Genomic DNA, 25370 nt, shown 5'->3' on the forward strand with positions numbered 1-25370 from the left:
AGAGCTCCTGAAGGAGGCACTAAACATGGAAAGGAACAACCGGTACCAGCCACTGCAAAAACATGCCAAATTGTAAAGACCACTGATGCTGGGAAGAACCTGCATCAACTAATGGGCAAAATAACCAGCTAACATTATAATGACAGGATCAAGTTCACACATAACAATATTAACCTTAAATGTAAATGGGCCAAATGCCCCAATTAAAAGATGCAGACTGGCAAATTGGATAAAGAATCAAGACCTATCAGTGTGCTGTATTCAGGAGACCCATCTCATATACAGAGACACACATATGCTCAAAAGAAAGGGATGGAGGAAGGTCTATTAAGCAAATGGAAAGCAAAAACAAGGAGGGGTTGCAATCCTAGTCACTGATAAAACAGACGTTAAACCAACAAAGATCAAAAGAGACAAAGAAGGCCATTACATAATGGTAAAGGGATCAATTCAACAAGAAGAGCTAACTATCCTAAATATATATGCACTTAATACAGGAGCACCCAGATTCATAAAGCAAGTCCTTAGGGACCTACAAAGAGAGTCAGACTCCTGCACAATAATAATTGGAGACTTTAATACCCCACTGTCAATATTTTAGACAGATCAACAAGACAGAAGGTGAACAAGGATATCCAGGACTTGAACTCAGCTCCTCACCAAGTGGACCTAATAGATATCCACAGAACTCTCCACCCCAAGTCAACAGAATACACATTCTTCTCAGCACTGCATCACACTTATTCCAAAATTGACCACATAGTTGGAAGTAAAGCACTCCTCAGCAAATGTGAAAAACAGAAATCACAACAGTCTCTCAGACCACAGTGCAATCAAATTAGAACTCAGGATTAAGAAACTCACTCAAAACCGTACAACTACATGGAAACTGAACAACCTGCTCCTGAACGACTACTAGGTAAATAATGAAATTAAAACAGAAATAAAGATGTTCTTTGAAACCAATGAGAATAAAGACACAACGTACCAGAATCTCTGGCACACATTTAAAGCAGTGTGTAGAGGGAAATTTACAGCATTAAATGTCCACAAGAGAAAGCAGGAAAGATCTAAAATCGACTACCCTAACATCACAATTAAATGAACTAGAGAAGCAAGAGCAAACAAATTCAAAAGCTAGCAGAAGGCAAGAAATAATTAAGATCAGGGCAGAACTGAAGGAGATAGAGACACAAAAAACCCTTTAAAAAAATCAATGAATCCAGGAGCTGGTTTTTCGAAAAGATCAACAAAATTGATAGACTGCTAGCAAGGCTAGTAAAGAAGAAAGGAGAGAAGATTCAAATAGATGCAAAGAACAATGATAAAGGGGATATCACCACAGATCCCACAGAAATACCAACTATCATCAGATAATACTATAAACACCTCTATGCAAATAAACTAGAAAACCTAGAAGAAATGGATAAATTCCTGGACACACACACCCTCCCAAGACTAAACCAGGAAGAAGGTGAATCTCTGAATAGACCAATAACAGGCTCTGACATTGAGGCAATAATTAATAGCCTACCAACCAAAAAACGTCCAGGACTAGACGGATTCATAGCTGAATTCTATCAGAGGTACAATGAGGAGCTGGTACCATTCCTTCTGAAACTATTCCAATCAACAGAAAAACAGAGAATCCTCCCTAACTCATTGTATGAAGCCAGCATCATCCTGATACCAAAACCTGGCAGAGACACAACAAAAAAAGAGAATTTTAGACCAATATCCCTGATGAACATCAATGCAAAATCCTCAATAAAATACTGGCAAGCCAAATCCAGCAGCACATCAAAAAGCTTATCCACCATAATCAAGTGGGCTTCATCCCTGGGATGCAAGGCTGGTTCAACATATGCAAATCAATAAAGGTAATCCATCACATAAACAGAACCAATGACAAAAGCCACATGATTATCTCAATAGATGCAGAAAAGGCCTTTGACAAAATTCAACACTCTTTCATGCTAAAAACTCTCAATAAACTAGGTATTGATGGAACGTATCTCAAAATAATAAGAGCTATTTATAACAAACCCACAGCCAATATCATACTGAATGGGCAAAAACTGGAATCATTCCTTTTGAAAACTGGCATAAGACAGGGATGCCCTCTCTCACCACTCCTATTCAACATAGTGTTGGAAGTTCTGGCCAGGGAAATCAGGCAAGAGAAAGAAATAAAGGGTATTCAATTAGGAAAAGAGGAAGTCAAATTGTCCCTGTTTGCAGATGATGTGATTGTATATTTAGAAAACCCCATCGTCTCAGCCCAAAATCTCCTTAAGCTGATAAGCAACTTCAGTAAAGTCTCAGGATACAAAATCAATGTGCAAAAATCACAAGCTCTCCTATACACCAGTAACAGACAAACAGAGAGCCAAATGATGAGTAAACTCCCATTCACAATTACTACAAAGAGTATAAAATACCCAGGAAACCAACTTATAAGGGATGTGAAGGACCTCTTCAAGGAGAACTACAAACTGCTCAATGAAATAAAAGAGCACACAAACAAATGGAAGAACATTCCATGCTCATGGATAGGAAGAATCAATATCATGAAAATGGCCATACTACCCAAGGTAATTTATAGATTCAATGCCACCCCATCAAGCTACCAATGACTTTCTTCACAGAATTGGAAAAAACTACTTTAAAGTTCATATGGAACAAAAAAAGAGCTCACATTGCCAAGACAATCCTAAACAAAAAGAACAAAGCTGGAGGCATCACACTACCTGACTTTAAACTATACTACAAGGCTACAGCAACCAAAACACCATGCTAGTGGTACCAAACAGAGAGATAGACCAACGGAAAAGAACAGAGCCCTCGGAAATAATATCACACATCTACAACCATCTGATCTTTGACAAACCTGACAAAAACCAGAAATGGGGAAAGGACTCCCTATTTAATAAATGGTGCTGGGAAAACTAGCTAGCCATATGTAGAAAGCTGAAACTGGATCCCTTCTTTACACTTTATACAAAATTAATTCAAGATGGATTAAACACTTAAATGTTAGACCTAAAACCATAAAAACCCTAGAAGAAAACTTAGGCAATACCACATAGGACAAGGACTTCACCAGTAAAACACCAAAAGCAATAGCAACAAAAGCCAAAATAGACAAATGGGATCTAATTAAACTAAAGAGCTTCTGCGCAGCAAAAGAAACTACCATCAGAGTGAACAGGCAACCTACAGAATGGGAGAAAATTTTTGCAATCTACCCATCTGACAAAGAGCCAAAGATCCAGAATCTACAAACAACTTAAACAAATTTACAAGAAAAAAACAAACAATCCCATCAAAAAGTGGGCGAATGATATGAACAGACCTTTCTCAAATGGAGCCATTTATGCAGCCAACAGATACATGAAAAAATGCTCATCCTCACTGGTCATCAGAGAAATGCAAATCAAAACCACAATGAGATACCATCTCATACCAGTTAGAATGGCGATCATTAAAAAGTCAGGAAACAACAGATGCTGGAAAGGATGTGGAGAAATAGGAAAGCTTTTACATTGTTGGTGGAAGTGTAAACTAGTTCACCCATTGTGGAAGACAGTGTGGTGATTCCTCAAGGATCTAGAACTAGAAATACCATTTGACCCAGCAATCCCATTACTGGGTATATATCCAAAGGATTACAAATCATGCTACTATAAACACAAATGCACACATTTGTTTATTGTGGTACTGTTCATGATAGCAAAGACTTGGAACCAACCCAGATGTCCATCAATGACAGACTGGATTAAGAAAAGGTGGCACATATACACCATGGAATACTATGCAGCCATAAAAAAGGATGAGTTCATATCCTTTGTAGGGACATGGATGAAGCTGGAAACCATCATCCTGAGCAAACTACCACAAGGACAGAAAAGCAAACACTGCATGTTCTCACTTATAGGTGGGAATTGAACAATGAGAACACTGGAACACAGGGCCGGGAACATCACACATGGGGGCCTGTCGTGGGGTAGGCGGCAGGGGGATGGATAGCATTAGGAGAAATACCTAACGTAAATGATGAGTTAATGGGTGCAGCAAACCAACATGGAACGTGTATATCTATGTAACAAACCTGCAGGTTGTGCATATGTACCCTAGCACTTAAAGTATAATAATAATACAAAAGAATGCTTTCAAAGGAATAATAAACAAATAGTACGCTCAGAATATTCTTTTCTTGTTAAAAAAAAAAAATCAATGCAGGCCGGGTGCAGTGGCTCACGCCTGTAATCCCAGCACTTTGGGAGGCCGAGGCAGGCGGATCATGGGGTCAGGAGATAGAGGCCAACATGGTGAAACCCTGTCTCCACTAAAAATACAAAAATAAGCTGGGTGCGGTGGTGCTTGCCTGTAATCCCAGCTACTCAATAAGTTGAGGCAGAAGAATTGCTTGAACACAGGAGGTGGAGGTTGCAGTGAGCCGAGATTGTGCCACTGCCCTCCAGTCTGGCAACAGAGCGAGAGTCTGTCTCGAAAGAAAGGAAAGAAAGAAGAAAGAAAGAAAAGAAAGAAAGAAAAAGAAAGAAAGAAAGAAAGAAAGAAAGAAAGAAAGAAAGAAAGAAAGAAAGAAAGGAAGGCACATGTAAAGCAAGTCTTAAAGAACATTTGTTATCTGTGGAATTTAGAATTATGAAGGCGTTTTATAATATATTTTTGCTCAGATTTTTATGACACCTCGTGTGTATTTATTTATTGCATTATCAGAAAATAAAGATAAAACCCTTAAAAAACAAACAATCACAACCAAAAAAAAAAAAAAAAAAACCAAACAAACAAAAAGTAAAATCACAGCATTCCAAGGGTAGCCCTCAACATAATGAAGACTGAATTTCCTAACAGTTGAATGTGAAAGGAACTTATGTTGGATATGAATTAGAAAAAAAGTAAAAATGTTCTCCTGCATACCAGTCTGCAGATTCATACACCCAAAGTTAATTTGTTGATATTTTAATCTACTTCTAATTACGAACTGTGTTTATTATGAGACTATCAAAAAAACTGCTTTCCATCAACATGCAGGTGTTTTCTTTGAAGGAGATTCCAAATACGAAGGGATTGACACGTTCATATTTACTTAGCAAATAATGATTTAATCCCTGGGTCAACAGTGAAGCTGAGGAAGGAGAAGACTGTTTCTACGTGATGGCAGGACTCAGTTGGATTCTAGGTTTCAGGGTGGGGACTACTGTACTGGCTTTTCAGTCAGGCGGATCCCAAAGAACTGCTGCCTGGACGGGAATGGGAATATGGTCTGGCTAGGACAGAAAGCAGATGAAAGAAAGTGTGATATTGGTTGCAGACTCAGGGCCTTGAGCACTGTTCTTTCTTACCTTTGTGGTGGGGGATGATGGGGTGGAAATGCATTCTCCCAGTCGGATCACATCCCACTACTCAGCATCCCGTCGCTGCTTCACATATATTATTTACCTGGCCTGTGTGGCATTTTACTTTGCATCCTTGATTGGGAGTCTCAGGGGCTACGAAGAAACGTTTTACCCCCAGGTAGCCGGCGCGTGCGGAGAGAGTATTACTCGAGCGGGATAAGCGGGGATGTCGCTGCGCCCTTGTCCCTTGATCTGTGGGGGACGGCCATTCTCAGGGTTCCCGAGGAGCTGGCTCCGTGCACCTAGGCCCCAGGTCGGCTCCCAAGCCCCGGCCCGCCACTACACCAGCCACTTCTTACCCGCAGGTACAAATCTGACACAGACACCAGTTCCTCATGCTCTCGGCTCCCAGGGTTTCAGCTCGCCTCAGCACTTGCAGCTTCTTCACTCTTACAGCGCCCGCCGTAGTCAAGGCAACAGAGGGATGCCTGGCAAAAGACCGGGTGCCGGCTTCCGGTGGCGTCAGAGACGCGCGGGTGAAAGGTCGAGCGTCAGCCGGCCCCGCCCCCTGGTGCGCTGGCGTGCCGGATCCACAGAGATCTTTGCGTTTCGGAAGCTCTTGGTGTGGCTGCGACCCGAGAGGAGAAGCTGGGCTCGTGGGGCTGCTGCCGCCGGTGAGTGCGAGTTCGCGCTGGGGACTGGCATCCTCCTCGGCCAGCCTCTGGGCGGTGCTTGGAGGACCCCGCTTGCTGCGGCTCTGAGGCGGGAACGGGGGCTGGGGCCGAGCCTTGACTGGGAGCGGTGGTCCCCGGAGTGTCGCTTCCAGTCTGGGGCCGGGGCGGTGGCCTGTCTGTGTGGACCAGCGATTCTCAAAGAGAACGAATCCGGGACCCTGCCGAAATGAAGGGCATGTAGTGTAGAGGTTTTTCCTTTTTATTTAGAAAGAAATGAAAGACCGGCAGTGCACCTGCTTGGATAATAAGCACGTGACCCAAAACTTTGTTCGGCCTCCGTGGGCAGGAATAAAGCTGGGTATTCGACCTCGCTCGAGGACTAGCGATAATGTCAGAATGAGGGACTTGGGGGAAGACTGAAGAGAGAAAGGGAGCATCTTCTTCAGCATCTTCTCTCCCTCCTGCATGCAACCCTTCCTGTACGTGGTCGTTGGCCTGGAGAAGTTTACTCGAGTACTCCTCCACCAGCAGGGTTACTGGTGTCACTGTGCACCCGGCCGCCTCGAGCTGCGTGATTCATCGCAGCCTTCGGATCCGGAAGGATGAGCAAACTCCTTAAGTATAATCGTGCTAGGATATTGACTTCAGTGCTCGAACGGGACTTAGGCCTAGGTGGTGTGTCTCATCAATAAACATTCACTGGGTTCTTAGTTTAAGGGGTTTGAGAAGCCTTGCCACCTCCTAGCGTTTATTATTTTTTTCTTTTGCCCCGACCTTTAGCCTCTGGGCTAATACTTACTTAATTTTTAGTCACAGGAAATAAGCAACCATGGTGCTCAACAGTTTGGATAAGATGATTCATCTCCAGAAAAACACTGCCAACATCAGGAATATTTGTGTTTTGGCTCACGTTGACCATGGTAAGAATCCTTTTTAAGAGCTTGTTTTGATAAATAAGGGAGGTATGTCTCTGTATGTCTCAGTGGAGTGAAGCTGTGGGCAGCTGAGAGTGGTGTTTGCTAAGAAGCAAGTCTTCTTTCCCTTAAAAGTTTTCTGTGATGTTGGGGAAGCCTGCCTTGCTATAAATCGTTTGAAATGAACACAGTTACCTAGTGAGTAGCATTCTTCTTTATAGTATGTCATGTTGTTTTTTAAACCAGAACTTGAAATTTTTGTTTTTGAGATGGCTTTAAGTTGCTTGACAACTTTTCAGATGAGGGTGATTAGATCCACAGGGTTGGAGATAAGATTACAGCAATATAGAGTGCTAGCATCTGTGTCCTTCTAGATGATATTCTGTTCAAAAGTCTAATAAATCTCTTTTGTCTTTTGTCACCTAGCATAAGTAAATTGAAAATCTTTACTAAACCAATTCTTCTGACCAGATTTTAAATCTATAGGTATGATCCATGACCCCTTTTAAGAAAGACATGGATTTGAATTAATGTGCCTATTTTATTTTAACAGGAAAAACTACTCTGACTGACTGTCTTATATCTAGCAGTGGAATCATCTCCAGCCGCCTAGCGGGCAAGGTATGTTCTTATTTTATAAATACTCGTCGCATTTCAGTATTAGCTGTCAACAATGTAATGAACCATTTCCTGTGTTCTTTAGCGATCCAAAAGGGTATAAAACATTGTTCTTGCATCTAAAAGCTGCCAATCCATTTTGCAAGATTAAATTGCTGATGAGAAAATAGTTAGTTCTATATTGCTTTGTATTGCTTTATATTAATATTTTATAAGTGCAAAAGTGAGTTTTTGCAACAAGCAAATGATACACAATTTTGGAAGATTTCACAGTGAAACAGAGATTCTTTGTAGGTGAATGAGTTGGGTGGTTTGAGGAGAAGACAGGAAAACTACCAGGTGGTCGGAAATAACACGGATAAAGGCTAACTTGTGTGTTGTGCTTTATTTGAGTGGAGCATTTGCCTAGAGGCTAGTGACAGAGAAAACATACTGGCAGGGAGAATAGATTATAGAAGACCTTAAAAGGTAACCTAAATATCAAAGGAAAGCTGCTTGTGCCTGAGGATTGTGATGAAAATAGTGGGTTTTGATTTTTGTTTTTGAGACAGGATCTCTTTCTGTTGCCCAGGCTAGAGTGCAGTGGTGTGATCATGCACGGCTCACTGCAACCTCGCCCTCTTGGGCTCAGGTGATCCTCCCACCTCCTCCTCTTGGGTACCTGGGACTACAGGTGCACACAAACACACATGGCTAATTTTTTGTGGAGACAGGGTTTTGCCATGTTCACCAGGCTGATCTTGAACTCCTGGGCTCAAGCAGTCCTCCTGCCTTGACTTCCCAAAGTGCTAGAATTACAGGTGTGAGCCCACCACACCTAGGCTGAAAATAGTGTTTGAGGAAATAAAATTAAAGAGATCTTTATTTGTAGCTACGACTTGAAAGGGCTTAGAATAATTTACTTGGCAGTAGAAAAATAAAGATGTATTCGTTTCCATAATGAATTTAGGATATGATCAATAGGGCTTATCAGGTGACAGAGAACAAAGAGAAGAGGAGATGGAGAAGCAAAATTGAATCCACAGAGTACACCCAGTAGAGTTGAAGGTCGATTTGGGAATTGATGTGTGGGTTGGGAGGGAAGCTGGCCCAAGATACTATCTAGAGGAGGCTGAAAAAAACTAGGTTGAGTGAAATAATGAAATGCTTATATTTTCCCCACTTGAGAATTTAGAGAAGGTACAATAACTCTAAAATAAGTAGATGAAAAGAAATAGTAAAGCATAAATTAATGAAATAGTAAACACATTTTATAGAAAGGATCAATGAATAGCCAGAAGTTTGTTTTTGGAAAAGATTAACCCAGCTAACAAACACAAAGAGTGAACCCTAATGTAAACTATGGACTTTAATTAATCATAATGCATCAATATTGGTTCATCAGTTGTAACAAGTGTATCACACCATATACTAATACAAGATAGATATAATAGGGGAAACTGTGTGGGTGGAAGGAGAGAGTATGTGGGAACCTTCAGTTGATTTTTCTGTAAAGTTGCTCTAAAAATATAAAGTTATTAATTGAAACAGTTGCTAGCAATATAGATAATTTTTGATTATCTTGACTAGGAAACGTTTTTGTTTTGTTTTTCATTGACATTGTTGAGGAACATTTGACACTTTTGACCTGCTAATGTTCCTAATGTGGCTCACTGTACTTTGGACATATACAAAGCATAGTATATATAAATAAATATTTTTGAATGAATGACTTTAAAGAAGAGTAATACAATGACAAAATACCAGCAAGATGATCAAGAAGAAAAGAGAGGAGGCAGATATAAGTGATACCAGGAAAGAAAAATGCTACAGAACTTAATAAGGTATTAATAGGATATAATGAACAACTCTGTGCCAGTAAACTTAAAAGTGCTAAACTGGAAAATTGTCTGGAAAACATAACTTACTAAAATGGAGTCAAGAAGAAATAGGAAACTTGAATCATTCTATAGTCATTTAAGAAATTGATGAAACCCCGTCTCTACTAAAAATACAAAAAACTAGCCGGGGGAGATGGTGGGCGCCTGTAGTCCCAGCTACTCCGGAGACTGAGGCAGGAGAATGGCGTAAACCCGGGAGGCGGAGCTTGCAGTGAGCCGATATCGCACCACTGCGCTCCAGCCTGGGCGACTGAGTGAGACTCCATCTCAAAAAAAAAAAAAAAAAAAAAGAATTGAATTGGTTGGCAAAAATCTTTCCATAAAGAAAAGACCCAGATGGTTTAACTCTCTAGTTCTGCCAAACATTCAAGGAATAATTTCAGTCCTACTTAAACCATTTCAAAATATAGCAGAGAAAAACCCAACAATCGGCAGTATTCTCCAAATCATATGAAGATAGCGTAACTTTGATACCAAAAGTCTGTTAAGGATAATACAAGACAGGAGAATTATATACCAACCTTATGATTATGGATGCAAAAATTATAATCCTCATTAAGAAACAGAATTCAGCATACTATAAAAAGATGATTATTCATATCCAAATCGAGTTTGTCCCACGGAATGTAAGATTGGTTTAACATGTAATTTCACTATATTAATAGATTAAAGGAAGAAAATCATGATCATTTCAACAGATAATAAAGACGTAGTAAAATTCAACATCTATTGTGATAAAACCTCTTTGCAACATAGTTACAGAAGAGAACTTCTGTAATCTGATGTGGGATATTTATAAAAAACCTAAAATGAAGATTGAGCTCAATGATGAAGTGTTAAAAAAACTTTTCTATTCATAGCCAGGAATAAAGGAAGAATGGCCATCACACCCTTCTGCTCATTGTGTTATAACTTCTCCTTTAGGTTGTACTGGAGGTTCTAGTTGCAGTGATAAAGCTGGAAAGAAAAATAAAAAGTGAATTTTGGAAAGGAAGAAAACAAAAATGTAGATAAATTGCTAGGATATTAGTAACAATTTGGCAGGTTTCAGGATGTGAAAACTGTTGAAAAGAAGTATATGTGAGCAATAAATAGATAATATTTAAATTATCTATTTAAAAACATAAACCATTTAAATAGCATAATAAATGTACCTGTGCTGGGCATGGTGGCTCATGCCTATAATCCAAGCTACTTAGGAAACTGAGGCAGGACAATTGCATGAAACCCGGAGTTTGAGGCCGCAGTGAGCTGTGACAGCAACTGCACTCCAGCCTGGTGGATAGCACAAGACCCTATCTCTTAAAAAGTAACAAAAACACCACCACCACCACCACCTACGAGATATTGGAGAAAACTTAAATAAATGGAAGGATATGCCATATGTATGTATTGGCTGACTCAGTATTTTTTAAATGACATTTTAAAAATATTGATCTATAGATTCAGGAATTCCAGTAAAAATTCCAACAGATATTTAAAAATTTCAACTTGATATGCTGATTTTAAAATATATACAGAAGAGCAAATAAACCAATTAATAGCTGGGACACAACTAAAGAAGAGTAGGGTATGGAAATATGTCTTACCCACTGGCAAGACTTACTATGAATGTATTGATGTGTTGTAACCTGTGGCCTGGAATTGACTGAGGCATGAAATTGACTGGATGGCTCAGAATAGTCGGCCTAGAATAGTAGGCTGACATTTCAGATCTGTGGGAAAAAGATGAACCTTTCAGCCGGGCGCGGTGACTCACGCCTATAATTCCAGCACTTTGGAAGGCCGAGGCAGGCAGATCACCAGGTCAGAGGATAGAGACCATCCTTGCTAACACGGTGAAACCCCGTCTCTACTAAAAATATAAAAAAATTAGCCGGGCATGGTAGTGCGTCCCTGTAGTCCCAGCTGCTTGGGAGGCTGAGGCAGGAGAATGGCATGAACCCGGGAGGCAGAGCTTGCAGTGAGCTGAGGTGTGCCACTGCACTCCAGCCTGGGCAACAGAGTGAGACTCCGTCTCAAAAAAAAAAAAAAAAAGATGAACCTTTCAAATGGTTCTTGGGCAATTGGTTATCCATGTGGGAAAAAAAATTGGACCTCTATTAACACCACACACAAATCAATTGCACAGTTAAGATATTTTTATTTAAAAGCAAAACTATAAAGCTTTTAGAAAATAATACGGGCTAATATTTTTATGACTGTAAAGGAAGATTTCTTAAGACAAAAATGTGCAAACTATTTTATAAAAGGTCAGTAAACTACTTAAAATTAAGAACATGCTTATCAAATATGCCAGAAAGAAATGGAAAAAACAAGCCTGGTAACTGTGAAAAATATTAATAACACAGATGTAATTGACAAAGGACTATAATTCAGAGACTACAAATAACTCTTATCCAAAACAAAATAAATCTGTATTACAACCAGTAGAAAGGTGGACAAAAGCCTTGTATAGGCAGTTCACAGAAAAGAAATGTTAAATGGCCAATACAAGAAACTTGTAAAAGGATACTTAATCCCATTAATAATAGGAGAAATGTAAATTAAAACCATGAGATGCTATTTATCACCCATCTTAAAAAATAAAGTCAAGCAATATCAGCTGTTGAGGTTATGAATCAAAAAAAGTAATATTCCACTGTGGATCAGTCCAAGTATTTGGAAAATAATCCGGAAATACCAAGTTAGGTTGAGGATGTGCAGATTTAATAACTCAGAAATTCTACTGGTAGGGAGTGTACAAGAGACCCACAACTGTTCATATCAGCTCAGTAATAGTTACAGAAAACTGGAATCCGTCTCCGTGTCCTCTGGTAATACAATGGATGAATGGATGTGGTAGATTTGTGAAGTGGAGTCCTACAGTAATAAAAATGAATGAATTACATCAATATGGGTGAATCTCAGGAAAACAATATCGAGCAGAGAAAAAGTGACAGTATAATATAGTAAGTATGAGTTTTATAGAGGGCTTAAAACTTGTCACTCTACATGATATATTGCTTAGGGACACACTCATTTTTAAAAAGTATAGAGAAAATAAGGAAATGATCAAGATAAAATTCAGGATAGTGGTTACCTATAAGCCAGGAGCACAGGGTACTTCAAAAATAACAAACTTTTTTTTTTCCTTTTGAAATGGGATGGTGCATACATAGGGATTCATTGTGTTGTTATTTATGTATTACACATGTTTCATACCAACCCAATGCTTAAAAACATACATTATAGAAGACTGATAAGGGACTGAAACTTTTTGAAGGAAGGACTGACTGAGAGGTTGGAGAGGTGAAGGGAAACCAGCAATGGGATCTAAGGAGAGATGGAGGTAAATTAAGATATTTCAGACTCTTGGAAGAATTTCACATATGCATGTAACACACATGCACACAAAGGGTGACTGTTATGCTGCACTGGAATCAAGAAAAGTGAGGATTGACAATGATTACTGCGTTTGGCCAGAGGTCATTGATAGCTTTTAGGGCTTTGATTTTGCCAGAGCTGCGGAAATGGAAGCCTTTCTGAAAATTTCAGAATTAATGTGGATGAATACATGTGGCAGTTCATATCAACAGATAATTCTCAGTGCTTTTGAATTAAAAAAAGGAGTAAATAGAAAAGTTAAGAATTTTTCAAAAGTTTGACAGTGGAGAGAATGGAGGTAGGGTAAGGGAAAATCATTCTGGAGAAAGGAGGAGGAGGTTAGTCTGGTGCTTAGGGCTAAGGAGTTGGAAAGGGATGGGATCTTTATTTAAACGAAACCACTGTCAATACTGATGCACTGCAAAGTCTAGAGAATGAGATGTAGATCCTCATTGGTGGGTATTACGGTGTTATGAAAGTCATCAACGAAATGGTCATACTACAAATATTTTCTACTGTATTCTTTTTTAAAAAAAGATGTATCCAAAATCTATTAATTTGGGAAAGGAATAAAGACTTCTCTTGCCTCTAGAGACCTCTGTTTCAGTCTCTGCTCAGAATTTGTCAAACAGCTTGTAAATAGGAAAAGAATGGCTATGTTCCTGATATTTAGAAAGAATTCTCCCAAATGTTGCTGTCTGTAAGCTGTTCTTGACCTGCCCCATCATTCATGGCTGATATTTGGATGAGCAACACTCTGGGGAGGGTATGCAGTATTTGAATACATTTATGAGTTCCTAGTGGTAATGTTTTTCAATTTGTCATGTTCCCTTCCCCTCAACTAACTTCACTTCTCCAGACCCCCATCATCTAAAAAAAAAAAAAAAAAAAGGAGAGAGAGGGCTAGGCGTGGTGGCTCATGCCCAACAATGCCAGCACTTTAGGAGGCCGAGGTGGGTGGATCACCTGAGATCAGGAGCTCAAGACCAGCCTGGCCAGCATGGCGAAACCCCGTCTCTACTAAAAACACAAAAATTAGCCAGGCGTGTTAGCACATGCCTGTAATCTCAGCTATTTGGGAGGCTGAGGCAAGAGAATCATTTGAACCTGGTAGCAGAGTTTGCAGTGAGCTGAGATTGTGCCACTGCATTCCATCCTGGGCAAAAGAATAAGACTCTGTCTCAAAAAAAAAAATAGACTCTATGTAGTTTAAAATTTAAGTATTGGCTGGGCATGGTGGTTCACACCTGTAATCTTGGCACTTTGGGAGGCCAAAGTGGGAGGATCACTTGAGGCTAGGAGTTCAAGACTAGCGTGGGCAACATAGCGAGACCCTGTCTCTACAAAAATAAATAAAATAAAAATTAAATATTTAAAACAAAAATCTAAATTAGCAAATTTTAATGTTACATTTTAATTCTTTGGGAAGTGAAGATGCATATGTTGCATTTTTCCAGTTAAGGTACATGGACAGCAGAGAAGATGAACAGATCCGAGGGATCACTATGAAATCCAGTGCCATTTCACTACATTATGCAACAGGTAAATCAATCTGTTTTACAGAAACACAGCTTTGCATCTTTCATGTCCTCCTCTCTCTTTCTGAATTAATTGCATGCCTCAGTGTCTTTGCTTATATTCTACATTCTGGCCTTTCCACATGATCTGTTGTCAGAGTCAGGCTGTCCAGGCTTGGATGCAGAGGGAAGCCTCTGACTGGCTTGCGGGCAGAAGAACTGGCAGTTCACACTGGCCCCCTCCACCAGGTGCTTGTATGGATTTCTTCACAAGGAAAGTCAGGAGCCCTAGGACTTTAGCTGGTTCAGCCTTACTATTTTGCCTCATGGCCTAGCCTGCATGTTAGATTTGGAGTCTTATTTACTTAAAAGTAGACTGGCATGATCAGTTCTAGCTTGCTGTCCTCAAATGAGGATGCTACTTTGATAGTAACACTTCTAGGAATTTATCTGACAGAAATAGTCATGTCAGTGTGTGAGATACATGTCACTGATATTCACTAACATGTTTGTATTCATGAAAAAAATACCAACAACCTGAATGTCAGTAGGAGAATGGTTAAACTGATACATCCAAGCTGTGAAATACTGTGCAGCTGTTAAACCTACTGCTTAATATATATGTTATTGTATAGGGAAGACTGGTATGTTAAGAGACAGAAAACAAATTGCAGACTATTTTTGTAAGATATGAATGTGTTTCGGTAATAAAAATATATATGCGGATAAAGGTGTCTGGAAGGATACTTACCAAACCCTTAACAGTAGCTCTCTGCAGGCGCTAGATTATGGCGAAACTTGCACTTTTCAAAATATTTATTTTGAAATTTTTACACAGTTTCAAAATTTGTATTTGAAAATTTTACACAAAATGTATAGTTTTGTAATTAGAAGAAAATAATAAAGATAAATTTTATTTCTCTAATGGACTTACCTGTGGTTCATCCTTCACAAGTGTCGTATCTTTGGCACTGCCACCAAAAGATGTACTCTTTGGGGCATGGCTGTTATGCCAAACCCGTTTTGAAGGTCTGAGGCACGTGAATTCTCAATGTTTAATGTTTAATGCTTCATTTTTTTTTAAACCACTTCTCACATTTTAAAGGGTATGTTCTCATCCTGTGATCCAGAGAATGGGGTCGAGGGTCTACTGATTTATCTCATTTTATAGACTTCAAGAGATTTGTAGGCTGCCTTCTTCCTTACTTAGACTATTAGTCTGTTTTTATTTGAAGATTTCTCGGGTATCAGTTTTGGTTGTTCTGCACTATACGTTGTCTCTAGTCCCCCTCTCCTGACCCCTTTAACCACTTGGTTAAGGTTTAATTTATATACCATAAAATTCACCCACTCCAGTTCACATTTGTCTTCCTGGTGTAGTATTGTAGGAGAATTTGCTATAGCACCCTGGGAATTGAATGGTCTGACCTCTATTTTGTTGGGCTCTGTGACCTGGACGTTGGCTGCTCACAGATCAGATTGTTTTAGGTACGCTTTCTTTTTTATGTTTTGAGACAGAGTCTTGCTCTGTCACCCAGGCTGGTGTGCAGTGGCGCGATCTCGGCTCACTGCAGCCTCTGCCTCCCGGGTTCCATCGATTCTCCTGCCTCAACCTCCTGGGAAGTTAGGATTGCAGATGTGTGCCACCATGCCTGGCTAATTTTTGTATTTTTAGTAGAGATGGGGTTTCACCATGTTGGCCAGGCTGGTCTTGAACTCCTGACCTCAGGTAATCTGCCCGCCTGGGCTTCTCAAAGGGCTGGGGTTACAGGCATAGCCACCGCGCCCAGCCAGGTATGCTTTCTTGATTGCATAGACCAGAGACTTAAGCTAGCTTGGGTTGGGGTGGGATAGATTATTGAAAGCATATGTGTGAAATGATATTGGAAATAATATTTATGAAAACTGAAAAACAGGAGTCTTATTGGAGTGATGTCTCATAAAAAGTGGAGCCAGATTTTGATTATGGATCTAAGATAGCTCTAGAGACCACATCAGTAAAAGTTTATGGATCCTTCCTCTGGAACTCCACTGTTGTCCTTGGATTTGGGTGTCTGTTTGTATCGCCTCTATTATCCTTTATGTCTTTTCTCTGTCTCATAGCTTTTGCCTACTGTCATGTCTTCATCTTTGTGCATTCACTTTGCGCTGACTTCTTACCCTATTATCCTGTCTGTTTTCACCATATTTCTGTTGCCTACTGCTTCAATCTCTTGTGTTTCTGAACACACAGTCTTAAGAACAGGTTGCGGCTCTGCTTATCTTTTCATGCCAACCCATCACAGAGGTTGCAGCTGTGGATTGGCTGCCCTTGGGTTGGTTAGTCACCTCCTAGTCCAATCAGTGGTGATTGGAGTGGAGTCACAAAGTGTCAAATATGTTTCTTGTGAGCATGGGATGACTTCCTAGAAGGGAATTTGGGCTGAGCAGTCAGCACACTTGACAATTCAGAGCCTTATGGGGATAGAAGTTAGGAATGTTGACTGGGACATATCCTCTCAGATCACCTGACAGATGAGATATGTTTTTATCCATATCTTAGTACTGATTCTCCAGAATGGGGTATTTCCTGCTATGAAGGTGGGACAGTCTGAAGGGGAACCTAGATGGGAGAAAAAGAGGGAAACCTGATGGTTGAAGAAACTCCACAGGTGACTTTTATTTATACCATGCCTTCCCCTTCTTCTCACCTACTCTGAATGCCCTCTTATGCAAATTAAGCCCTTTCTCTGGTTCTGACTCTTAGTTTACTAAGCTTTCAAAAGTATTTTCAAATCTTTATTTGGGTTGAAATATAGGGTCTTATTCTAGTTTAAAGTAAACAGATAAATCATGCACGTTATAGAAGCGGTATTGAAAACCATCAAGGTCATACACTATCTTAGCATTTTCCAGGAACCTAATTCTTCTTTGAGAAAATGGAGCCTCTATTATCTTTACGTTTGTGACCAAAATTTGCTACAATGTTGGGATCATATTATTAAATCTTATTTGACTGTTTCTTACCTCTCTTTGTGTTCCACCCACAAGGATACCATACATCTTGTTATCTCAAGAGTTAGGAAGTATTCCTAACAATACACGTTCTGTAAAATATCCTAAGGGGATGTAATGCCTTTGAATCCTTTAGCCTAGAATCCAGATACATAAGACAGAAATAGATTCACATGGGATAAATAATTTGAAATTCATCAAAAGGAATACTGCTGTCGTTTCTACTGTATAGCCATTTTTTATATCTGAGCAAATATTGCTGTTCCTGAACTTTTGAATTTTTTATCTGATTCATCTTTTAAAATATTTTAAGTAAATATAAAAGTTTATCTACATGTATGCATATTATATATGTTGCATATATAGTATATATGTATGTATATTTCAATTTATTTATTTGTATATATATTTCAAATGTTTTATAGAGATGGGATCTTGCTATGTTGCCCAGACTGGTCTCAACCTCCTGGGTCAAGCCTTCTATCTATTTCCTAAAGTTTTGGGATTACAATTGTGAGCCACCACACCTGGCCCAAGTTTATATTTACTATAGAAAATCTAGTGTGTGTTATAGAATATACAGTAAAACACAAAAATGAAATAAAAATCACTCTCAGTTCACCACCAGTTATTTTATAATCTCAATTTTTATATTTAATGCAAGTTATATGCGTGTGCACATGCTGTGAGGTAAATATCTAACTTTATCCCCCCCCAAATAGCTTACTTATTCTAATACCTGTCAGATGTGATTCTTAAGTACAATATTATTCCTGACATGTTGACACCTCTGCATAAGTGAGGCAGTTTGGGTGGGGCTCTTAAAGACTAGAGAGTGAATTATGCTCACCCATGGAATACCTCCCCTGATTCCTGGGGTAAGGGCCAGTATCATTCAGCTCCAGTTGATTGATTGATACACAGTGGGAATTTTTTTTTTTTCAAGAAAAGTTGGCATCAGGATGTTTGGCAAAATCTTCCAACTATCAAAATGCTGCCAACTTATTTAAAAATTGTAAAACACCTTGTGGAACACACTGCAGTGGGCTTTAGCTTATGAACTTTTAGTGTGTAACCTTAGGCATATAGTCTAGCTATTAGCCTGGGTCAGTGGTACACTTGGGATTCACCAAGAGTCAGCCATATGCAGTGAGGATGTCCTCCAAATGTGGAGACCAAGCATACAGCAGCCTTCTGCAAAGAGGTCCATATGCAAATTGATCACTTTGTAAATACCTCTGTTAGGGTTAGTGATTGTGGGCAGATGGAGGATTTACGCATGTGTTGATTTCAGCTCTGTGGCTCTCTGGTTTTATACTCCAAAGACCAGGCCATGGAGACACTGACTCATGCCCTCTAGTTACAGACAAGGCCAGCATGTACCAGAAAGTCATCTCTTTCATTCAGAGGCAGTAGCTTCCCTTTCCTTCTGGCTGTGTGAATGTTTACCCATGGTCCTAACTTGCCTTATTCTTTCTAGAGTGAGCCTGGGAGGGAAGAGTTCCATTACCCTTCATTTGACGGAAGGGTAGATTTTGTTCTCATCAGACAATGAATGCTTTACTTTGTGAAGCATTCAGTTGATGCCAGGCCTAAGAAACTAGGTACACGATAGTTCACTTCTGAGCTAGGTGTCTCATATGCCTGATTTTGTTTCATCTTTACAGCAACTCTGTGATGAGTATTACTCTTACTTTACAGATGTGCAAAAATGGAGTTCAGAGAAGTGAAGATACTTTCCCAAGGACAGAGTAATTTCTAGCATGTGGTAGTAGTCCTAGAACCAACATTTCCAGCCTATTCACTTGGACCATTAGTCTCTTGGAAGTCAGGCCACAGATAATTTCTCCTGAGGCTTAAGTATCTCCTTTCTACCAGGGATTGCTATGGACATCTTGTGGCCAGCACTACCTACATCCCTGTGGTCTTCAGTCATTGCCCACAATGTGGGCCACATGATCTGGCCTCTCTTATAGTCTCTTCCCCATGTTTCTCTGTGATTCTGACACCCTCTTTCAATCTCCTATTATTCCCTTCCTTACCAAAACTTACTCTAAAAACATTCCAAGGTAAACAAACATCCCTACATCCTCAATGTCTTTTTATTGACGTTTCCTCCTTCTGCCTGGCTGTCTTCTGATGACATTGCCTACTGTGTACCTTTTTCAAGTGAATGCTACTTGTGCATTCATGTTCCATGAATCTCTGGGTTAGGATATGGGATTGCCATTCTTTTTGTTCCCAGATCTGATGACAAAAGTTAATTCTTCTACCCTCGTTTTCAAACTTCTTTCAAGACTCAGACCATCCGGTTATTCACCTTTCCAATCATTGTCAGCTCCTGGTGATGGTTCCTGTTCATTAATGACTTTGGCACCCAGCCTCATAATTGTTCTTTTCACCTGAATCTTCTAAGATGGCTTTTACCATCCCCGAAAATGACTTCTTCAATGTCTTATCCTCTCAACAACATTGATTCTCCACTTCACTTACCCATTGTCATGACTGCTTTCTGGATTTTAGCATCACCTTGAGCTATCCATCTTTGACATTTCAAACTTAAATACTTCCTTCTCTACAGTCTTTGATTCTCCCAGCTCTTTCTTTCACCTGACTAATGAGGTACCCATTCTTTGACTTCATAATGTTCTCTAGTTTTTTGACTCCCAACAGCCTCTTTCTTCATTCACTTCCTGCCTCGTACAGCCCATATTTGTCATTTCACTGACAGTCTTGCCAGCATCTTCAGTCTCTTTGGTTCTTGACCTTCTGTCATATTTTTCCCAACAAAACTTGAACTCTTGATAAAGCTAATTCTCTATACTTCGTTCTTGTATTTGGACTAGGTTCTCAAGTGGTCCTCCAAACTGCTGGCAGACTTTCCATCTCTCCCTGTTGGGTCTTGCTCATTCTTCCCAACAGCTATTTTAAATCTTCTGGTCTCTTTCAGCCTACCTGTCATCCCCTCCTCCACAATCTCAGCAGACATTCTTACGTTCTATTTCACAGAAAACGGAAGAATTCTCACCTGCTTGCCACTGTATCTCAAAGCGTAATGGTATGGGCATTTTTTGCTTGCCTCCTGTCACTGGCAAAAACCTATGCTCTGGACTTAATGATCTTTTCTTTAGTGTCTTCCACCTCTCTGTACTGGCTTGTATCCATCAGCTTTTAAGCATGCTCAAGTCTTTCTTGTCTTAAAAAATACATAAATCCTTTCAGCCCCACATTCCTCTGCATGTTCTCTCTCTTCCCCCTTCTTAGTCAAAGTTATACTACAATTAGTCTCTCAATTATTCTGATAATGAGACCTGCACCTTATGGTAATGACGTACATTAGTAGTGTGAAATCGATCCTTGATCTATGACCCTCTCTCCAGGGTGATGCTAGGCATAGAGAGATTATAAGAAGTAAACATCAACCTTTTTTTTTTTACTCCAGGGTTTCTTATCCTGGTTCTTACACCCTTCCAAGCAAAACTGCCAATGATCAAAGGAATCAAGACAATGTGGATGTATAATTATTAGATTTACTATCTATGCAGCAGGCCTTCAAAGGTGGAGAAGTTCTCAGTGATATCAGAGTTCAGGGTGTGGCCACAGTACTGGGTGACAGATGTGGACTGGCATTATACTGAGAAAAACCAAAAGTGGGTGAGGCAAAATGTAATCAGAAGTGGTCTGTACGTGGTCTAGTTTCATGTTGGAGGAAGGTCTGGAGAGGCCTTCGGGTTGGGTTTGTGCAGCAAAAGAAAACTTAATCAGTTTGCTATTCATAGTTGTTTCTAGATAATTTTTCCCTCTTTCTTTTCTAACCCATGTCACTTTTTTTTTTTTTTTTTTTAAGTAAGAGTCTTGTTCTGTCACCCAGGCTGGAGTGCAGTGGTGATCGTAGCTGACTGCAGCCCAGAACTCCTAGCCTGAAGCAGTCATCCTGCCTCAGCATCACGAGTACCGAGGACTACAGGCATGTACCACCATGCCTGGCTAATTTTTAAAATTTTTTTGTAGAGATAATGGTCTCACCGTGTTGTCCAGGCTGGTCTTGGCTCAAGTGAGCCTCCTGTTTTGGCCTCCCAAAGCACTGGGATTATAGGTGTGAGCCACTGTACCTGACCCCATCTCAGTTTTGACACATACCATCAGAGTCAACCACCCTTCACCTCTCCTTGTGGCAGGCTTCTCATATAGTTACCCTGTTACCTGTGTCAGCTTTACAATTCTGTCAAATAATAAGCCATATTAGTTGATTTATAACTTATATTGTTATACATTGACTTAAAATATAAAAGGATAGTAGTGATTTAAGATATAAAAGGAAACCAGGTGCAGTGGCTCACGTCTGTAATCTCAGCACTTTGGGAGACTGAGGCAGAAGGATCACTTAAGGACAAGAGTTTGAGACTTGCCACAGCAACACAGTGAGACCCCATCTCTACAAAAAATAAAATAAAAGTTACCCTTGTGTGCCTGCAGTCCCTGCTACTCAGGAGGCTGAGGCAGGAGGATCGCTTGAGCCCAGGAGTTTGAGGCTACAGTGAGCTGTGATTGTGCCACTCCATCCAGCCTGAATGTTATAGTGAGACCCTATCTCTTAAAAACAAAAAACAAAACAAAAAAAAGTGGTATTTCCTGAGGAGGGAGACTTGTGGTTACTTTATAGTTGGGGTACAATTTATGTATATAATTGTTATAAGTTCATACATAAGGAATTTAGGAACATATCTTCAGGTAACTCAGGTTCTGCCTGTATTTCTGTTATTTTTGTTGTCAGGCAAAATATTCTACCAATACACTGAAACAAAAGACACTTTCAGGAGGTTCAGATCTTCATCCATGACTTCAGTTTTTCTTTTTTATTTTACGGAAAGTTTTCTCTCATCAGCTTTCTATGTATGTGTTAGTGGACATTTCCAATGTTTTGGAAATCGAACACTAAACTCCTTATATGAAGTTTTACTGAATACAGAGGTGTTTTGGCAGGTACTAGTGACAAATGTGCACCTTCTGTGAGACGATTATCCATGGCACTTTAAAACCATAGGCAAGGGAGGAATTCTTTTCCTGTAACTCCCTATTAGCAGCAGAAATTGTCTGGAAGATATCTCCCATAATTTACTTCAGGTCTTCCAACTTTTTTTCAGCCCCCTGGAACACGAAAAGATTGGATTGTTGCTTGACTGATTATATCTGTGCCTTGAAATGAAGCGGTTTAGTTTGGAATGCCTGGGAAGTAAAGCAGCAGAAGTTTCTGTCCCTGAATGCTATTACAGGGATTAATTCAACACATAGCTTCAGGACTTTGTTACCAATTGGAAAGATCATTTAGCATGTAAAAACTTTTATCTCCTGAAAAGTGTTATGCATTCTCTACTTTTAAAATAATTTCCACTAGCAATAATAATATCTAGCATGATAAACCTTGCAACTGGTTTTATATATTTTTTAAATTTGATCACACACACACACAAAAGTGGTAAGTGGCATTTTTTAAAGATACATAATGTGGCTGAAGTCACAGCAGAAGAGCTGTGCTTGTGGACTTTTTTCTCTAATGGATATGGGACTTCTTTCTCCAACCTTTGAAAATTTAGGTTAAAGTTGTTTGGAAAGGGTTAAGATGAAAAAGGCATTGAAAGAGGAATTGGGAGGCCTGACTCAGAGCTGAGCCAAGCCTCTGTCGGCTGTGTAACTGACCATGGCATTTCCTCTTTCTCACCATTAAATACATTTGAGAAACTCCAGGTTAAATAGAGTTGGACAGACTCTGTCATAGGGCTTCTCAGAACCTTTAACATGTATGTGTGATGTGAGCTCCAAGGCCGGCTGTGTTTCTCAGCTGTATTATTTGATCAGACACTTATTTTTTAGGATGTAGATTTTCAGACAGAAACACTTGGTGTATCTCTAGCTTTCAGTTCCTCTCTAGATCTGAACTTGCCCTTCCTGAATGAATTTCAAAGAATCTGGAAATGGATGCATAATTAGAGGAGCATAGATAGGTAGATAGGTATCCATTTTTCTGAGTATTCCCTAAAAGGTCTAACTCCAATAAAAGGTAAGAGCACTGTTGTATAGGAAGCCTGAAATTTCTGTACGAGTACATTTTTAGACTCTCTAAAGGACTTGACTGGAGACCCAGTCTCTGAAACTTCTGTATCAGGTCCAGGTCATATCACAAAGGGTGGGAAAGTGCTTGAAGTTCTCCCACTCTCAAGTCTGGAGTTCAGCCGAATGAACAGGCAAGTGTGGTTTCCCCAGTTGCAAAGTATGAAGGCATCTAAGACCTGAGAAGTGACTAAGATCATTCGATAGCCCAGGGTGTATTTCTGGCTTGCTTCTTTTGGGACCTTGGGTCAGTCTCTTACCTTTGAGGGCATTAGCATGTTTTTCTATGAAATAAAGGCTTAGGCTGAGAAGATGCTGAGTGATTCTAAGAATCTCACAACTTTAATTTTATATGCTAGGACCCTAGACCACTACTAGACATGCTCCTTTTTTTCTGGTGTACTTGGTTGAGACCATGGTACTTATTGAAAATGTTGGCTAAGAAAACTGGTATGAGATCTGACAGTGAAAGGCTCGATTGAGGTCCAGTGGACCATTGCTCCAGGGCTCTGATTATTTGACTTCTTGGATTTTCATTGGAGATCTCCATAGTCTTCTCTGGTTGGAGCCTTCTCTGGTGGTTTCAGCAGAGCAATGGTTCCTCATAAAGCAGTTTGCATGAAAAGACCAGGAGGCAGCGGGGAGGAGTGATTCTGAAGAAGACAGTCTGTTGCTAACTGATGGCAGTCTTTCCCACTGAGCCCCGGTACACTTGGGAATGCTTCACCCAGTGTTTTAGGAATTCATTAGCAGTGGAATCTTGGCATGTGTGGTAAAAGTTACTGCCTTCTGAGTGTAGTGGTTAGAGGTATGGTCTTTGGAGTTAAATGGATTTGAACTTCTACTCTATCATTTTGAATTGTGTGATCTTAGTCAGTTAACCTCAGAGTTGGATTCTAGCTGGATGTCCTTGAGAAAAATACTTAACTTTTCTGTGCCTTAGTTACCTGCTGTATAAAATTGGGCTAATAGTTGTAACTACTATAGGGGATTGTTGTAAGTAAACATTAGATAATTTCTGTAATATGCTTAGAGCAATGCCAGCCGTGAATAGGCAGTCCACAGATGTTAAGTTCTGGTTGTGGTTATTGTTGTGGTGGTGTTTTATCATCTGTATCACCTAGGGCACAAGCGAAGTCATTAAAATTATATTGGGGGAAAATTTTTTAACTGTCCCATACATTGCAGGTTGAGCATCCCAAATCTGAAAAGCCAAAATCTGAAGTGCTCCAAAATTCAAAACTCTTCAAATACCAACATGGCACAAAAAGGAAATGCTCATTGGAACATTTTCGATTTCAGATAAAGGATACTCAACTCTTGTAGTCATTCTTGAGCACATTCAAGTTGACAAACTCAGAGTTAAGGGGAGGAGCAAAAGTGAAGTATATGTTTGAGCATTCAAATAATTATTCTGTCTTTAAAAGAGAATTATATCAAATTTATCAATAATGGGGAATGAGTATAGAATTCTGTAGCATTACTAATTTTCTGCATGGTATACTAAGTTATGTTTAATGCTAACTCTCTATAACCTAGGATGATCTTTTTTTTTTCTTGTTTGCCTGGGACTAAGGGCTTTGATGGGATGTGGGAGTTTCAGTGCTAAAACCAGACAACTCAGGATCTGTCATCACCCTACTATAAGTTTAATACATTTGTCTGTTGAGACTATTGAAGGAGATATTAATGGGCAAGCACATAGCACACTGCTTGGCACATAGTAACTGCTCCTTAAGTTTTTGTAGAATTGAGTCTAAATCTTGATTGAGCAGATTCATACACTGCTCTTTGACAAATTGTAGGGAAGAACTTGGCCAACTGCTTTGTTAGCCCTTTGAACAGCTCTTACTGTTAGGCCCTTGGGCATTGATTTCTTTCAGTTTCAATTTCCTAACCTGTAAAAGGAGAATAGTAATATGTATCTCATAGGGAT

General features: G+C 39.7%; 2 protein-coding genes across 7 annotated transcripts in view; one reads left to right on the forward strand and one right to left on the reverse strand.

The window, feature by feature from the left end:
- The window catches only part of LOC117070281 (stabilizer of axonemal microtubules 2), a 32458-nt gene extending 26592 nt beyond the window's left edge, over positions 1-5866 (reverse strand). The window contains exon 1 of one of the 4 annotated variants that reach the window (XM_033189200.1): positions 5723-5866. In XM_033189200.1, coding sequence (XP_033045091.1) covers positions 5723-5760 — 38 coding nt within the window. In that variant the 5' untranslated portion in view covers positions 5761-5866. Of the gene's footprint in view, positions 1-5369; positions 5557-5722 lie in introns of those variants that run through there. The other 3 variants (XM_033189199.1, XM_033189197.1, XM_033189198.1) reach the window with 3 other exon arrangements.
- Positions 5867-5887: 21 nt separating this feature from the next.
- The window catches only part of EFL1 (elongation factor like GTPase 1), a 156626-nt gene continuing 137143 nt past the window's right edge, over positions 5888-25370 (forward strand). Inside the window, exons 1-4 of one of the 3 annotated variants that reach the window (XR_004431857.1) lie at positions 5888-6037; positions 6848-6957; positions 7505-7572; positions 14273-14357. Coding sequence is in view for 2 of the 3 variants with exons in the window: in XM_033189201.1 (XP_033045092.1) it covers positions 6867-6957; positions 7505-7572; positions 14273-14357 (244 nt within the window). In the remaining variant the exon portion in view is untranslated. Of the gene's footprint in view, positions 6038-6122; positions 6517-6847; positions 6958-7504; positions 7573-14272; positions 14358-25370 lie in introns of those variants that run through there. The other 2 variants (XM_033189201.1, XM_033189202.1) reach the window with 2 other exon arrangements.

The sequence above is a fragment of the Trachypithecus francoisi genome, unplaced genomic scaffold, assembly GCF_009764315.1.
Source record: "Trachypithecus francoisi isolate TF-2019V2 unplaced genomic scaffold, Tfra_2.0 Lachesis_group3, whole genome shotgun sequence".
NCBI lineage: Eukaryota > Metazoa > Chordata > Mammalia > Primates > Cercopithecidae > Trachypithecus > Trachypithecus francoisi.